Raw genomic sequence first — 17,946 nt, forward strand, 5'->3', positions numbered from 1 at the left:
TGCTGTGTGACCTTGGGCAAGTCGCTTCACTACTCTGGTCCTCAGTTCCCTCATCTGAAAAATGGGGATGCATTCATTCATTCAATCGTATTTATTGAGTGCTTACTGTGTGCGGGACACTGTACTAAGCGCTTGGGAAGCACAAATTGGCAACATCTAGAGACGGTCCCTACCCAACAGCGGGCTCACAGTCTAAAAGGGGGAGACAGGCAACAAAACATATTAACAAAGTAAAATAAATAGAATAAACATGTAAAAGTAAAATAAATAGAGTAATAAATATGTACAAACATATATACAGGTGCGGTGGGGAGGGGAAGGAGGTAAGGTGTCTGCTGTGTGAGCTTGGGCAAGTCGCTTCACTACTCTGGTCCTCAGTTCCCTCATCTGAAAAATGGGGATGAGGACTGTGAGCCCCACGTGGGACAACCCGATTACTTTGCATCTACCTCAGTGCTTAGAAAAGTGCTTGGCACATAGTAAGCGCTTAACAAATTACCATCATCATGTAGGGCGAAGGGAGAGTGAGTCGAGGTGAGGAGAAAGGGCGGGGGAGCTGAGAAGAATAATAATGATGTTATTTTTTTAAGCACTACGCGCAAAGCACGGTTCTAAACGCTGGAAGGGGAGAGACAGCAGCGTGGCTTAGTGGCAAGAGCCCTAGCTTGGGAGTCACAGGTCATGGGTTCTAATCCCAGCTCCGCCACCAATCAGCTGGGTGACTCTGGGCAAGTCACTTTGCTTCTCTGTGCCTCGGTGACCTCACCTGTAAAATGGGGATGAAGACCCTGAGCCCCACGGGGGACAACCTGATCTCTTTGTATCTCCCCCAGTGCTTAGAACAGTGCTTGGCACATAGTAAGCACTTAACAAATACCATTATTATTATTATTATTATTATTCTCTGTGCCTCAGTTCCTCACCTGTAAAATAGGGATGAAGTCCGTGAGCCCCACGGGGGACAACCTGATCTCTTTGTATCTCCCCCAGCGCTTAGAACAGTGCCTGGCACATAGTAAGCACTTAACAAATACCATCGTTACTATTATTATTTTTCTCTGTGCCTCAGTTCCTCATCTGTAAAATAGGGATGAAGTCCGTGAGCCCCACGGGGGACAACCTGATCTCTTTGTATCTCCCCCAGCACTTAGAACAGTGCCTGGCACGTAGTAAGCACTTAACAAATACCATCATTATTATTATTATTGTTATTCTCTGCGCCTCAGTTCCTCATCTGTAAAATAGGGATGAAGACCGTGAGCCCCACGGGGGACAACCTGATCGCTTTGTATCTCCCCCGGCGCTTAGAACAGTGCCTGGCACATAGTAAGCACTTAACAAATACCATCATTATTATTATTATTATTCTCTGTGCCTCAGTTCCTCATCTGTAAAATAGGGATGAAGACCGTAAGCCCCACGGGGGACAACCTGATCTTTTTGTATATCCCCCAGCGCTTAGAACAGTGCCTGGCACATAGTAAGCACTTAACAAATACCATCATTATTATTACTATTTTTCTCTGTGCCTCAGTTCCTCATCTGTAAAATGGGGATGAAGACCGTGAGCCCCACGGGGGACAACCTGATCTCTTTGTATCTCCCCCAGTGCTTAAAACAGTGCTTGGCACATAGTAAGCACTTAACAAATACCATCATTATTATTATTATTATTCTCTGTGCCTCAGTTCCTCATCTGTAAAATAGGGATGAAGACCGTAAGCCCCACGGGGGACAACCTGATCTTTTTGTATATCCCCCAGCGCTTAGAACAGTGCTTGGCACATAGTAAGCACTTAACAAATACCATTATTATTATTATTTTTCTCTGTGCCTCAGTTCCTCATCTGTAAAATAGGGACGAAGACCGTGAGCCCCACGGGGGACAACCTGATCTCTTTGTATCTCCCCCGGCGCTTAGAACAGTGCCTGGCACATAGTAAGCACTTAACAAATACCATCATTATTATTATTATTGTTATTCTCTGCGCCTCAGTTCCTCATCTGTAAAATAGGGATGAAGTCCGTGAGCCCCACGGGGGACAACCTGATCTCTTTGTATCTCCCCCAGCGCTTAGAACAGTGCCCGGCACATAGTAAGCACTTAACAAATAACATCATTATTATTATTCTCTGTGCCTCAGTTCCTCATCTGTAAAATAGGGATGAAGACCGTGAGCCCCATGGGGGACAACCTGATCACCTTGTATCTACCCCAGTGCTCAGCACATAGTCAGCGCTTAACAAATACCAACATCATCAAGAGGGAAGGGAGAGTGAGTGGAGGCGGGGCGGAGCTGAGGAAAATACTAATGAGGGTATTTGTTAACCGCTTACTATGTGCAAAGCGCTGTTCTAAACGCTGGAAGGGGGGAGACAGCAGCGTGGCTTAATGGCAAGAACCCGGGCTGCGGAGTCAGAGGTCATGGGTTCTAATCCCAGCCCTGCCACTTGTCAGCTGTGTGACTTTGGGCAAGTCACTTCACTTCTCTGGGCCTCAGTTCCCTCATCTGTCCCCCTCTCCATCCCCCCCTTCTTGCCTCTTTCCCTTCCCCACAGCACCTGTATATATGTTTGTACATATTTATTACTCTATTTATTTATTATTTTATTTGTACATATCTATTCTATTTATTTTATTTTGTGAGTATGTTTGGTTTTGTTCTCTGTCTCCCCCTTTTAGACTGTGAGCCTACTGTTGGGTAGGGACTGTCTCTCTATGTTGCCAATTTGTGCTTCCCAAGCGCTTGGTACAGTGCTCTGCACATAGTAAGCGCTCAATAAATACGACTGATTGATTGATTGATGGGGATTGAGACTGTGAGCCCCCCGTGGGACAAACTGATCACCGTCTAACCTCCCCAGCGCTCAGAACAGTGCTTTGCACATAGTAAGCGCTTAATAATCAATCAATCGTATTTATTCAGCGCTTACTGTGTGCACAGCACTGTACTAAGCGCTTGGGAAGTAAAAGTTGGCAACATATAGAGACAGTCCCTACCCAACAGTGGGCTCACAGTCTAAATAAACAGGCTTAATATGTACAAGTAAATAAACAACTTATATGTACAAGTTAATAAACAGGCTTAATAAATGCCATTAAAAAAAACCCCAAATGCATCATTATTATTATGACCCCAGAGCTTAGAACAGTGCTTGGCACATAGCACTTAAATACCATCATTATTATTACCTCAGCGCTGAGAACAGCACTTAGCACATAGTAAGTGCTTAACAAATACCATCATTATTACCTCAGCGCTTCAGACAGCGCTTAGCACATAGTAAGTGCTTAACAAATACCATCATTATTATTATTACCTCAGCGCTTAGAGTAGTGATTGGCATATATATATGTATGTGAGCCCACTGCTGGGTAGGGACCGTCTCTCTATGTTGCCAACTTGTCCTTCCCAAGCGCTTACTCCAGTGCTCTGCACACAGTAAGCGCTCAAAAAATACGATGGATTGCTTTATACAGGTGATATACATATGTGTATGTGTACATATACATATATATAGATAGATAGATAGATACACACATAAGGGGAAGCAGCGTGGCTCAGTGGAAAGAGCCCGGGCTTTGGAGTCAGAGGTCAGGGGTTCGAATCCCGCCTCCGCCACTTGTCAGCTGTGCGACTTTGGGCAAGTCACTTCACTTCTCTGGGCCTCAGTTCCCTCATCTGTAAAATGGGTGGGGATGAAGACTGTGAGCCCCCCGTGGGACAACCTGATCACCTGATCATTCAATAAATACCAGTGAATGAATATACAGGAGATCACCTTGAAACCTCCCAAGCGCTTAAAACAGTGCTTTGCACATACTAGGCTATTAACAAATACCATCACCATCATCATTATTATTATTAGAAAAGGGGGGGGCTTTGCACATACTAGGCGCTTAACAAATACCATCAACATTATTATTATTATCATCGTCATTATTATTATTATCATTATTATTATTAGAAAAGGGGGGGGGCAGGTAACAGCGTGGCTCAGTGGAAAGAGCCCGGGCTCTGGAGTCAGAGGTCATGGGTTCGAATCCCGGCTCCGCCACTTGTCAGCTGTGTGACTTTGGGCAAGTCATATCACTTCTCTGGGCCTCAGTTCCCTCATCTGTAAAATGGGTGGGGATGAAGACTGTGAGCCCCCCCGTGGGACAACCTGATCACTCAATAAATACCACTGAATGAAGATACAGGTGATCACCTTGAATCAATCAATCAATCATATTTATTGAGCACTTACTATGTGCAGAGCACTGTACTAAGCGCTTGGGAAGTACAAATTGGCAACACATAGAGACAGTCCCTACCCAACATTGGGTGCTTTGCACACACTAGGCGCTTAACAAATACCATCATCGTCATTATTATTATTATCATTATTATTAGAAAAGGGGGGGGCAGGTAGCGTGGCTCAGTGGAAAGAGCCCGGGCTTTGGAGTCAGAGGTCAGGGGTTCGAATCCCGGCTCCGCCACTTGTCAGCTGCGTGACTATGGGCAAGTCACTTCACTTCTCTGGGCCTCAGTTCCCTCATCTGTAAAATGGGTGGGGATGAAGACTGTGAGCCCCCCGTGGGACAACCTGATCACTCAATAAATACCACTGAATGACTAGACAGGTGATCACCTTGAAACCTCCGAAGCGCTTAAAACAGTGCTTTGCACATACTAGGCGCTTAACAAATACCATCATCATCATTATTATTATTATTATTAGAAAAGGGGCGGGGGGGACAGATAACAGCGTGGCTCAGTGGAAAGAGGCCGGGCTCTGGAGTCAGAGGTCATGGGTTCGAATCCCGGCTCCGCCACTTGTCAGCTGTGTGACTTTGGGCAAGTCACTCCACTTCTCTGGGCCTCAGTTCCCTCATCTGTAAAACGGGGATGAAGACTGTGAGCCCCGCCGTGGGACAACCTGATCACCTGATCACTCAATAAATACCACTGAATGAATAGACAGGAGATCACCTTGAAACCTCCCAAGCGCTTAAAACAGTGCTTTGCACACAGTAAGCACTCAAAAGATACGATTGATTGATATATACAGGTGATATACATATGTGTGTATATGTGTGTGTGTGTGTGTGTGTGTGTGTGTGTGTGTGTGTGTGTGTATATATATATATATATATATATATATATATAATCCCACTGTTGGGTAGGGACCGTCTCTCTATGTTGCCAACTTGTCCTTCCCAAGCGCTTAGTCCAGTGCTCTGCACACAGTAAGTGCTCAAAAAATACGACTGATTGATATAGACTGTGAGCCCACTGTTGGGTAGGGACTGTCTCTATGTGATGCCAATTTGTACTTCCCAAGCGCTTAGTACAGTGCTCTGCACATAGTAAGCGCTCAATACAATTGATTGATTGATATACAGGTGATATACATATATATATGTGTGTGTATATATATATACACATATATATGTGTGTGTGTGTGTGTGTGTATATATATATATATATATATATATATATATATATATGTATGTGAGCCCACTGCTGGGTAGGGACCATCTCTCTATGTTGCCAACTTGTCCTTCCCAAGCGCTTACTCCAGTGCTCTGCACACAGTAAGCGCTCAAAAAATACGATGGATTGCTTTATACAGGCGATATACATATGTGTATGTGTACACATACATATATACATATATATAGATAGATAGACACATAAGGGGAAGCAGCGTGGCTCAGTGGAAAGAGCCCGGGCTCTGGAGTCAGAGGTCAGGGGTTCGAATCCCGGCTCCGCCACTTGTCAGCTGTGCGACTTTGGGCAAGTCACTTCACTTCTCTGGGCCTCAGTTCCCTCATCTGTAAAACGGGTGGGGATGAAGACTGTGAGCCCCCCGTGGGACAACCTGATCACCTGATCACTCAATAAATACCACTGAATGACTAGACAGGTGATCACCATGAAACCCCCGAAGCGCTTAAAACAGTGCTTTCCACATACTAGGCGCTTATTTATTTATTTTATTTGTACATCTCTATTCTATTTATTTTATGTCAGTATGTTTGGTTTTGTTCTCTGTCTCCCCCTTTTAGACTGTGAGCCCACTGTTGGGTAGGGACTGTCTCTACATGTTGCCAACTTGTACTTCCCAAGCGCTTAGTACAGTGCTCTGCCCACAGTAAGCGCTCAATAAATACGACTGATTAACAAATACCATCATTATTATTATTATTAGAAAAGGGGGGGGGGCTTTTCACATACTAGGCGCTTAACAAATAACATCATCATCATTATTATTATTATTAGAAAAGTGGGGGGTGGGGGGCAGACAACACAACCAAGCAAGGACAGGCTCGGGTGGGCACCGGCCCCAAAATGGCGGCGGCGGCCGCCCCCAAGCGCTCGCGCGCGCGCCGGCCCGATCCGGCCCGAACCGGTTCGATCCGGCGGGAGGCCTGCGCGCGCATCCGAACGCGCGCGCGCGCTCTCCCTGACGCGCGGCGGCCGCCGGGAAGGAGAAGCCTTTCCTGTAGGTGAAAGGTCAGGGGAGCGGCGGGAGGCCGAGAGGAGCCCGGGCCGCCGCCGCCTCCTCCCCCGCCGGAAGCGTCTCCTGCGGGGCCTGCGCGGCCCCTCCACCCGTTCGCTCACCTGCCGCCGTCGCCGTGCTCTTCCCCGTCTCCTTCGTTAGTCGTCCCCGGCGGCTAATTTGGGGGGGCCTCCGGCGAAAAAGGGGGTGACCTGGGGGGGGCCGCGCGCGCGCGCGCGGCAGGGGCCAGGGGTCAGAGTTCGTGACCCCTGCCTCAGCTCCGCCGTGCACGTTCCCGGCCCCGCTGGCCCCGCGTGCGCCTGCGCGGTGGGAGCCCAGCGAAGGAGGCGGGAGGAGCCGGTGACGTCACGCGCGCGCGGGGGGGGGCGCGCTAGGAGGCGACACGCGCGCACCTGGCGGCGCCCCCTGCCGGGGCGGAGGGGGACTGCGACTGCTGGCCGCTCCAGGGCGCGCGCAAGTGGCGGCGCCCCCTGCTGGAGCGGGGGAGGACTGCGACTCTTGGCCGCTCCAGGGCGCGCGCGCGCAAGTGGCGGCGCCCCCTGCTGGAGCGGCGGAGGACTGCGACTGCTGGCCGCTCCAGGGCGCACGCGCGCGGGCGACTGGAGGCGCCCCCTGCTGGAGCGGGGGAGGACTGCTACCGCTGGCCGCTCCAGGGCGCGCGCCCGTGTGTTCATTCATTCATTCATTCAATCGTATTTATTGAGCGCTTACTGTGGGCAGAGCACTGTGCTAAGCACCTGGGAATCAATCAATCAATCAATCAGTCATATTTATTGAGCGCTTACTGTGGGCAGAGCACTGTGCTAAGCACCTGGGAATCAATCAATCAATCATATTTATTGAGCGCTTACTGTGGGCAGAGCACTGTGCTAAGCACCTGGGAATCAATCAATCCATGTCATATTTATTGAGCGCTTACTGTGGGCAGAGCACTGTGCTAAGCACCTGGGAATCAATCAATCCGTCAGGCATATTTATTGAGTGCTTACTGTGGGCAGAGCACTGTGCTAAGCACCTGGGAATCAATCAATCCATCAGGCATATTTATTGAGCGCTTACTGTGGGCAGAGCACTGTGCTAAGCACCTGGGAATCAATCCATCCATCAGGCATATTTATTGAGCGCTTACTGTGAGCAGAGCACTGTGCTAAGCACCTGGGAATCAATCAATCCATCATCAGGCATATTTATTGAGCGCTTACTGTGGGCAGAGCACTGTGCTAAGCACCTGGGAATCAATCAATCCGTCAGGCATATTTATTGAGCGCTTACTGTGGGCAGAGCACTGTGCTAAGCACCTGGGAATCAATCAATCCATCAGGCATATTTATTGAGCGCTTACTGTGGGCAGAGCACTGTGCTAAGCACCTGGGAATCAATCAATCCATCAGTCATATTTATTGAGCGCTTACTGTGGGCAGAGCACTGTGCTAAGCACCTGGGAATCAATCAATCCATCAGTCATATTTATTGAGCGCTTACTGTGGGCAGAGCACTGTGCTAAGCACCTGGGAATCAATCAATCCATCAGTCATATTTATTGAGCGCTTACTGTGGGCAGAGCACTGTGCTAAGCACCTGGGAATCAATCAATCCATCATCAGTCATATTTATTGAGCGCTTACTGTGGGCAGAGCACTGTGCTAAGCACCTGGGAATCAATCAATCCATCAGTCATATTTATTGAGCGCTTATTGTGGGCAGAGCACTGGACTAAGCGCTTGGGAAGTACAAGTCATTCATTCAGTCAATCAATCAATCAATCGTATTTATTGAGCACTTACTGTGTGCAGAGCACTGTCCTAAGCGCTTGGGAAGTACAAGTTGGCAACATAGAGAGACAGTCCCTACCCACCAGTGGGCTCACAGTCTAAAAGGGGGAGACAGAGAACAAAACCAAACATACCAACAAAATAAAATAGAATAGATGTGTACAAGTAAGATAAATAAGTAGATTAATAAATATGTACAAACATATATACATTCATTCATTCAACCGTATTTATTGAGCGCTTACTGTGTGCAGAGCACTGGACTAAGCGCTTGGGAAGTACAAGTCATTCATTCAATCAATCAATCGTATTTATTGAGCACTTACTGTGTGCAGAGCACTGGACTAAGCGCTTGGGAAGTACAAGTCGGCAACATAGAGAGACGGTCCCTACCCAACAGTGGGCTCACAGTCTAGAAGAGGGAGACAGAACAAAACCAAACATACTAACAAAATAAATAGATATGTACGAGATAAAAAAATAAATAGAGTAATAAATATGTACAAACATATTCATTCAACCGTATTTATTGAGCGCTTACTGTGTGCAGAGCACTGGACTAAGCGCTTGGGAAGTCCAAGTTGGCAACATCTAGAGACGGTCCCTCCCCAACAGTGGGCTCACAGTCTGAAAGGGGGAGACAGAGAACAAAACCAAACATACGAACAAAATAAAATAAATAGAATAGATATGTACAAGTAAGATAAATAAATAGAGTAATAAATATGTACAAACATATATACATATATTCATTCATTCATTCAACCGTATTTATTGAGCGCTCACTGTGTGCAGAGCACTGTACTAAGCGCTTGGGAAGTACAAATTGGCAACATATAGAGACAGTCCCTACCCAACAACGGGCCTCGCAGTCTAAAAGGGGGAGACAGAGAACAAAACCAAACATACTAACAAAATAAAATAAATAGAATGGATATGTACAAGATAAATAGGTAAATAGAGTGATAAATATGTACATATATACATTCATTCCTTCATTCATTCAATCGTATTTATTGGGCGCTTACTGTGTGCAGAGCACTGGACTAAGCGCTTGGGAAGTACAAGTCATTCATTCAGTCGTATTTATTGGGCGCTTACTGTGGGCAGAGCACTGGACTAAGCGCTTGGGAAGTACAAGTCATTCATTCATTCAATCGTATTTATTGGGCGCTTACTGTGGGCAGAGCACTGGACTAAGCGCTTGGGAAGTACAAGTCATTCATCATTCATTCAATCGTATTTATTGGGCGCTTACTGTGGGCAGAGCACTGGACTAAGCGCTTGGGAAGTACAAGTCATTCATTCATTCAATCGTATTTATTGGGCGCTTACTGTGGGCAGAGCACTGGACTAAGCGCTTGGGAAGTACAAGTCATTCATTCATTCAATCATATTTATTGAGCGCTTGCAGTGTGCAGAGCACTGGACTAAGCGCTTGGGAAGTACAAGTTGGCAACATATAGAGACGGTCCCTACCCAACAGTGGGCTCACAGTCTAGAAGGGGGAGACAGACAACAAAACAAAACATATTAAAATAAAATAAATAGAATAAATATGTACAAGTAAAATAGAGTAATAAATATATACAAACATATATACATATATACAGGATATATATATGAATGAATATATGTATTCACTCGTATTTATTGAGAGCTTACTTATATATATGAATGAATATATGTATTCATTCATTCACTTGTATTTATTGAGCACTTACTGTGTGCAGAGCACTGGACTAAGCGCTTGGGAAGGACAAGTCGGCAACAGATAGAGACGGTCCCTACCCAACAGCGGGCTCCCAGTCTAGAAGGGGGAGACAGACAACAAAGCAAAACATATGTGTGTATGTGTATATATTCATTCATTCAATCGAATTTATTGAGCTCTTACTGTGTGCAGAGCACTGGACTAAGCGCTTGGTACGTGTGTGTATATATATATATATATATATAGCTTGGCTCAGTGGAAAGAGCTAGGGCTTTGGAGCTGGAGGTCATGGGTTCAAATCCCTGCTCCGCCACTTGTCAGCTGTGTGACTTTGGGCAAGTCACGTAACTTCTCTGTGCCTCAGTTCCCTCATCTGTAAAATAGGGATTAATACTGTGAGCCCTCCGTGGGACAACCTGATCACCTTGTAACCTCCCCAGCGCTTAGAACAGTGCTTTGCACATAATAAGCGCTTAATAAATGCTATTATTATTATTACTATTATTATTATTATTATTACAAGTCGGCAATAGAGACGACCCCTACCTCACAACGGGCTCCCAATCTAGAAGGGGGAGACAGACAACAAAACAAAACATATGTGTGTATGTGCATATATTCATTCAATCGTATTTATTGAGCTCTTACTATGTGCAGAGCACTGTACTAAGTGCTTGGTAGGTGTGTGTGTATTATATGTGTATATATCCTCCCTTCAAAGCCCTACTGAGAGCTCACCTCCTCCAAGAGGCCTTCCCAGACTGAGCCCTCTTTTCCCTCTCCTCTTCCCCATTCCCCCCCACCCTACCTCCTTCCCCTCCCCACAGCACTTGTATATATATTTGCACAGATTTATTACTGTTTTACTTGTACATATTTACTATGCTATTTGTTAATGATGTGCATCTAGCTTTAATTCTATTTATTCTGACGACGTGACACCTGTCCACATGTTTTGTTTTGTTGTCTGTCCCTCCCCTTCTAGACGGGGAGCCCGTTGTGGGGTAGGGACTGTCTCTATATGTTGCCGACTTGTACTTCCCAAGCGCTTAGTACAGTGCTCTGCACATAGTAAGCACTCAATACAATTGAATGAATGAATATATATATATATATATATATATATATATATATATATATGGGGGATGTATGGGGCTGGGGGAGGGAATGCAAACCACTCACACTAATAATAATAACAATAATAATAATAATAATAATAATAATGGTTCTGTTAAGCACTTACTATAATAATAATAATAATAATAATAATAATAATGGCATTTGTTAAGTGCTTACTATGTGCCAGGCACCGTTCTTAGTGCTTAGTCCCCAAGAGCTTAATACAATGCCTGGCACACTGTAAGTGCTTAACAAATACCTTAAAAAAAAGGCCCCAAGTGCCAGAAATTGGAAGCTCTGAAAATTAAAAAAAAAAAATCTGAAAATCTACAACAATCTCCACATCGCTTGGAGATTCAGTGCAGTTGAAATATGAAAATTAGGGAGTCAGGGTAGCCTAACAGACTCGGAATTCCTGGTTCTAGTTCTACTTCTGCCACAAACTCTGAAATTCTGGGCAATACAATCTATACTTGAAATTTCTTATTCAAAATAGGAGAACCATCACTGCCCCTCATGAAAAAATAAGGTATACTTTAAATTTAAAAATAAAAATCTATGATACCATGAAAAAGTGTGACAGCCCCCTCGACAAAGTGCCTTCATTTCAAATGCAAAACACTTAATTTGGTTCTGAGTGAAAGTATACCACAGAAGCTGGGTGTACGAAATACAGGAATCACTAATTATGACGGAGAAAAAAGTGAGTTTCTGAGGAGTGACCCATGGTGGGTTTTGGTACGTTCCCTCAGTGGTTGGAAATAAACTCTAAGTCACCTGGAGATTTGACTTGCTAGTTTTTGACTTTTTTCAGAGCAAATGAGACACAAACAATACCAATTGGGAATTTATTTTATACAAATATAGTACATATCAACATTATTTACAGTCACTTTCAGTTGTTTCCTTTTAACAGGTCTAAGCTTCCATTTGGACAATACAGTTTAACCGACCACACCATATAAGTGTAACTAGAAAACCAATACTATACAAAAGACTTGAAGAATTAATCGCAGACAAGAGAAAAAGAATTTAAGGTACTTCCCTCACCCCCTACGATACAGTATCTCAAAAACAGAGTTTTATGAAAAATTCCTTTCATGCCCAATAACACCCTAATCCCATTCTCCAAAAAATACCATCTAGATCCTTAGTGCCTTTGGCCTAGTGACTTGGGAAAATATTTTATCTGACTTTTGGGGAACAATTTCTAGATGATGATTGGTATTTTAGTTCACTTTAACGGATTCCCAGTGAGAGGGAGTGACTCCCCAGATCACAGATCCAACTAGATTGTAAACTCATGGCGGGCAGGGAACGTTTCTACCATTCATTAATTCGACCGTATTTATTGAGCGCTCACTGTGTGCACAGCACTGTACTAAGAGTTGCTTAATACAGTGCTGTGCGCACAGGAAGCGCTCAGTAAATACCTCTGATGATCTGTACGGTTCCCTAGGAACCAATGGGATAGTCATAGCGGATTAATACTTTCTGGACCTGACAGAGCGCTTAGTACAGTGCTCTGCACACAGTAAGCGCTCAATAAATACAATTGATTGATTGACAAAAGTATAAATCTTGAACCTCCCTCCCTACTGAAAAATTGGGCATGAAAGGAGAATATTCCAATACCCCCCCCCCATCTCTTGCACTGACATTTTTTCAATTGAAAACATCATTCTGTACTGTTTCAGTTCAGCTACTTTTCTTTTCCTTCTAAAAACTTGCCCAGGAAGCAAATCTTATTTCAAAATAAAATCTTACAACATAATTTAAATATAGACTCTTAGGTAGTCCAGCATCTAAGACAAAATAAATAAATATTTTTTACCACTATTCCACATTTAACAATATGGGCCCTGAGAGCTAAGAATAATAATTGTTAGGGGGAAGAACATAAATGAAATGTGCAGCATTGCATTACAATCTCTTAATAAGACTTTAGGATCAATTGATAATTATCTCATAACTTCTTGTACATCTCAAAACTCTTATATTATGTTAAACCCATAGTTGGGGGGAACAAAAAGGATAGCTTATCCATGTCAGACTAGAGTATTATAGTCAGATGATTCCAGGCTCTATTATTTTTTGGAAAAAAAAAATGAGTTATTCATTTGGCTTGGGACCCAGCCGGTTGCACGAGGAAATCCTGGCCCGGCTGCTCCTGAATGAAGGTTTTGCATTTTTATTCCAAATCGATCCACGATGTGCGGAATGTCCAAAAAGTTTAAAGATTACGGGGGGCATGGAAGAAGAAAAGAACAATGTTTCCTTGCCAAGTACAAAACCCACTAAATCCCAACTGGCTTCCTGACTAGGATGGAACAAGTGATGTAAAATTTTTTGAGCTGTATGAAAGCCGCAGGCTTCCAACACAATCTTCCTGCAGGTGAGCCTATAAAAGGATGGAAATACATCCGTCAGAATTGTAAATAGAAACCTCTCCTAATGAGGTGCGATGTCAACTGGTGCACAAAGGGGAAGAAAGTGTTTTAAAGTATCCAATTAAACACACTCAAAAAGGGTAAAAGTAGACATGGAAAATGAAGTCTCTACAAGTGAAACACCTTCTGGATAAGAATTTGTATCTTTGTGTTCCAGCCTGTCTTTTTAATGTAGAATATAAAACATTCATTTCAACTACAAACGCTGCAAAAATTTGGTCAAATGGCAATCTTGCAAAACCAAGAATCCATGCAAAATGTTAGGCTAATATTTTGATTTTCTCCAGAAGGAAGCCATTCTTCATAAGTTGTTCTTTTAATGGTTGTTTACTTAAAAAAAGGACAACACTTTCTACTGGTGATATTTTAGGGGAAAAGGGAAGCCTTTTTTACATATGGTTTACACGACTGGCTACTATTTCTTTAATAGGAGTTAATCTAGTGCATAAAGAATCAAATAATTCTCATTTTTATGCACAGTCAATAATATTCTTCTTTTATCTTTGTAGCCACATTTCTTGATCGTGTTCTGTTCTCCTTGAACAGAAAAGGTAAGGACACATTAAAAAAATAGAACTTTCTTTTCCAGGTGTTAGTGAAGAAAAAGCTGGCTATGTGAGTTTCCATTAGCATAAAATGCAGAGAAGCATTGTGGACCCTTCCACCAAAAAGAGAATTGTCTCACCAATAGTTACCAAGTAGTCACCATTTCCAATTTAAGCACTTCATAAAAAATTAATGTTAACAATGTGCTTTTTCACTGTAGTACTGGCAACTTAAGAATGCTGCTCTTTTGTGGATTTAACACGTGAGGGCTATGTTTTCAAACGGATAAAGCACTTCTGATGACGCTTTATGTTCTCAAGATGTGGGCACTTTGGAATTCAGTGTGAGCCTCAGAAATGATTCTGACCATTGACGTGAACAACAAAATTTAATAAATAAGATTTTGCACAGAAAAAGTACACAGCCGCTTAAAATATATACTTCCTGCCTAAAATAGACAGTAATTTTCTAATCCTGCTGAACACAGGATTCAGTTTAGTTCATTCTAGCAGTGTCCTATAGTTTTTACAAACTCTCTTCTGGACTTTAGTGTCTCCTTCCGATGATTTTTTTTTTCCCTTATGAATTATAAACAGAGGTTACAAATGTTGCTACAATATTGTGCCTTCTTGAAATGCTTCTATCCATCTAAAGACAAGAGAAACATCATTAGATTTTGTTTCTGAACTTCAGGATACAGCTACCTACAACTTTTTTTCTACAAAGACCGGATTTTTGATTGGAATTTTGCACGGCTGCTGCAATATACGTATGTTCTTCAGGCTTCTCTCCTGCTCCATGATATAGTCAATGACATAATACTATTGCATTCAAGAGCTTACCTCTTATTTGGTTAGTGGAAGATCTGGTGAATGATTATCATGAGATGGTGTTTGGCACATTCACTGAAAGAAATGGATCGTTGCCACCTGCCAATCCAATGCAGCCAGATACCTTTCCCTCCATGTTCACAAATTATTTTTGATAAATGAATTTGATAAATCTAGACTGCAACCCTGGATCATTTAGAATCCCAAATCTTCTGAGCACTTAAGGCAGGTGGATCCTGCTTATTCCAAGGGTGATATGAATAATACTGAGCAAGCATAACCACAGGGAAGGCCCAAGCAAGCAGAAAGAAGCATCAGCTACTTTTATAAAAGAGGCTGTTTCAGGGCACAGCAAAAATGGTGTTCACTTTCTCCCGCGAGATCAGGGATAACGGCACGTAGTTTCTTCCCGGGTCAATTTTCTTGCCAAAACAAGTTAGCAGGCAGCTATGTAAACTGCATAGTTCTCTAGCATATGAAGTCCCCAAATGGTCAATATCAAGGAATGTTTCATAGGAAGATTGTTGCACTCTTTAGAAGAAAGGTCAAAAAATGCTTCAGCTTCTCTTCTCAGAATGAAATTCAACATGTTAAATTGTTTGGGTTCCAGCATGGGCAAGAGTCTATTTTATTATTATTTTTTTTAGGGCCACACTCCATTTTCAAACTTCTAAGCTTTGTTGGAAAGACCCCATGAATCTCTCACCTCCCCACTAAACACTTTCAATGATAATACCTGTCCATTCATTTTCAGATTTGTTTCCCTAAGTAGTAAACATCTGAGGAACTCTATGTCAGAGAATAGTACCCTTAAACGAATCCTTGCTCATCAAAGGACATTAAAAATAGCACTTTGTAAATTCATTAAAAATAGGAATCTTAAGGCGACTTACTTTTGAGCTGAATGAGGATCATCTGCTTTAAATACGTAAAATAATATATTTTTATGCAATAAATGGAACACCTTAGATTCTGAATTCTCATCTTTCACTTCAGTGACAGTGAATCCTAATAAAGGCTGACTTTCCAGTGCGGCTACATCCTAGGATTAAAAAATAGAACAAAAAAAAAAACAAACAAAAAAAAACCCATGATAACAACAATGCTGTTGGAATAGCATAAAATTGGAGGTCATAGAAGTTCTGACTGATGGCACTAGCACAGTTCACTCTTAAATTTTCCAAATGACTCTCACTTGAAAAATACAAAAGGAAGATTCTGAGGACAACTTCCACTCAATCATCTAGTTATTTTTCCTGGGGATTATTTCTCTCTGCTCTTTCCACCACCTCTCTTTCCTAACTATGACTTCCTTGCTGATCTCTGTTTCTTAATTTGTTGGTACAGACATGAAGTTTCCTTGGTGTTCATGTTTGAAAGAACCTCCCATAGTACTCCACCTCATTTTCAAAGATCAGTGAATGATTTATTTTCTCTTGTTGCTTTTCTCTCGAAAAAAAAAGTGCCAGGATTTAAATGCTATTTAAAACTAAGATAAAAAAAAATCCAGTATTTAAAGAATCCCATTGCCTTACTTGGGGACAGAGAAATCCTTAATTTCCTTCATCAATCGTATTTATTGAGTGCTTACTGTGTGCCTTATACTATTTTAAGCACTTGGGAGTGTGCAATACAACAGGGTTGGTAGATACATTCCCTGTCCACAACAAGCTTGTCTATTACTTTGTCTCCCCCCAAGCGCTTAGAACAGTGCTTTGCACATAGTAAGCGCTTAACAAATGCCAACATTATTATCATTATTATTAATATACTATATTGATAGAATAATTCAGCACCAAGATCTTAGTAGGAAAATACACCTATGCTGATATTACTCCATAAAACCTTTCACATGAAAAGAGGAACACAGCACAGAAGCATTTTTGAAAAGCAATGTATTGCCGCAAGCAACAAAGTATATGTTGCATCAAGCGCTTAGTACAGTGCTCTGCACACAGTAAGCGATCAATAAATATGATTGATTGATTAAGAACTTGACTAAACAAGTCCAAGGTGAGAGGTCGACCCGTATTGGGTGGTTGGGCAGACAAGAATACCCAAAAGACTCAAAATGGAATCCATTTAGGTCCCTGCTTTTGTCTGAGGTAAAGAGAAAGAACTATCTCCACATCCAGGGTGGTATTTGCTGGGCAGTGGGGAGTACTGGAAGGGGGGGCCGGAGGGGAGGAGGGATGTTAAATCTTCCCCTTTTTTCAGTAACTGTATGATCTGTAGCCTTCCAGTAGTGGATGGAAGTTTTCAATGCAGTTGGAGACTCATTAATGGTATTTGTTAAGGACTTAATATGTGCCAGGCCCTGTCCTAAGCACTAGGGTAGATAACAGGATAATCAATCAATCAATCAATCAATCAATCCTATTTATTGAGCGCTTACTATGTGCAGAGCACTGTACTAAGCGCCTGGGAAGTACAAATTGGCAACACATAGAGACAGTCCCTACCCAACAGTGGGCTCACAGTCTAGAAGGGGGAGACAGAGAACAAAACCAAACATACCAACAAAATAAAATAAATAGGATAGAAATGTACAAGCAAAATAAATAAATAAATAAGTAAATAAATAGAGTAATAAATATGTACAACCATATATACATATATACAGGTGCTGTGGGGAAGGGAAGGAGGTAAGATGGGGGGATGGAGAGGGGGACGAGGAGGAGAGGAAGGAAGGGGCTCAGTCTGGGAAGGCCTCCTGGAGGAGGTGAGCTCTCAGCAGGGCCTTGAAGGGAGGAAGAGAGCTAGTTTGGCGGATGGGCAGACACGGTCCCTAACCCACATGAAGCTCAGTGACAGTCCTAATCCCCATTTTACAAATAAGGAAACAGGCACAGAGAAGTTAAGTGACTGCCCGAGGTCACAGAACAGACAAGTGGCGGAGCCAGGATTACAATTCAGAAGGTCCTCTGGCTTCCAGGCCTGTGCTCTTTCCACTAAGCCACAGATTTCGGTGTCCTAAGGCGGTAATAGCCACAGCTGCCCATCAA

General features: G+C 43.0%; 2 protein-coding genes across 2 annotated transcripts in view; both read right to left on the reverse strand.

The window, feature by feature from the left end:
• Window positions 1–6,703, reverse strand: part of NR2C1 (nuclear receptor subfamily 2 group C member 1) — a 54,929-nt gene extending 48,226 nt beyond the window's left edge. Inside the window, exon 1 of the mRNA XM_038756235.1 lies at window positions 6,612–6,703. The gene's annotated coding sequence lies outside the window, so the exon portion shown is untranslated. The remainder of the gene's footprint in view (window positions 1–6,611) is intronic.
• Window positions 6,704–12,521: 5,818 nt separating this feature from the next.
• FGD6 (FYVE, RhoGEF and PH domain containing 6) overlaps window positions 12,522–17,946 on the reverse strand; it is a 94,405-nt gene continuing 88,980 nt past the window's right edge. The window contains exons 20-21 of the mRNA XM_038756279.1: window positions 15,835–15,983; window positions 12,522–14,759 (exon numbers count right to left, since the gene is read on the reverse strand). Of these exons, the coding sequence (XP_038612207.1) occupies window positions 14,723–14,759; window positions 15,835–15,983 (186 nt within the window). The 3' untranslated portion in view covers window positions 12,522–14,722. The remainder of the gene's footprint in view (window positions 14,760–15,834; window positions 15,984–17,946) is intronic.

This window comes from Tachyglossus aculeatus, chromosome 14, assembly GCF_015852505.1.
Source record: "Tachyglossus aculeatus isolate mTacAcu1 chromosome 14, mTacAcu1.pri, whole genome shotgun sequence".
Classification (NCBI taxonomy): domain Eukaryota; kingdom Metazoa; phylum Chordata; class Mammalia; order Monotremata; family Tachyglossidae; genus Tachyglossus; species Tachyglossus aculeatus.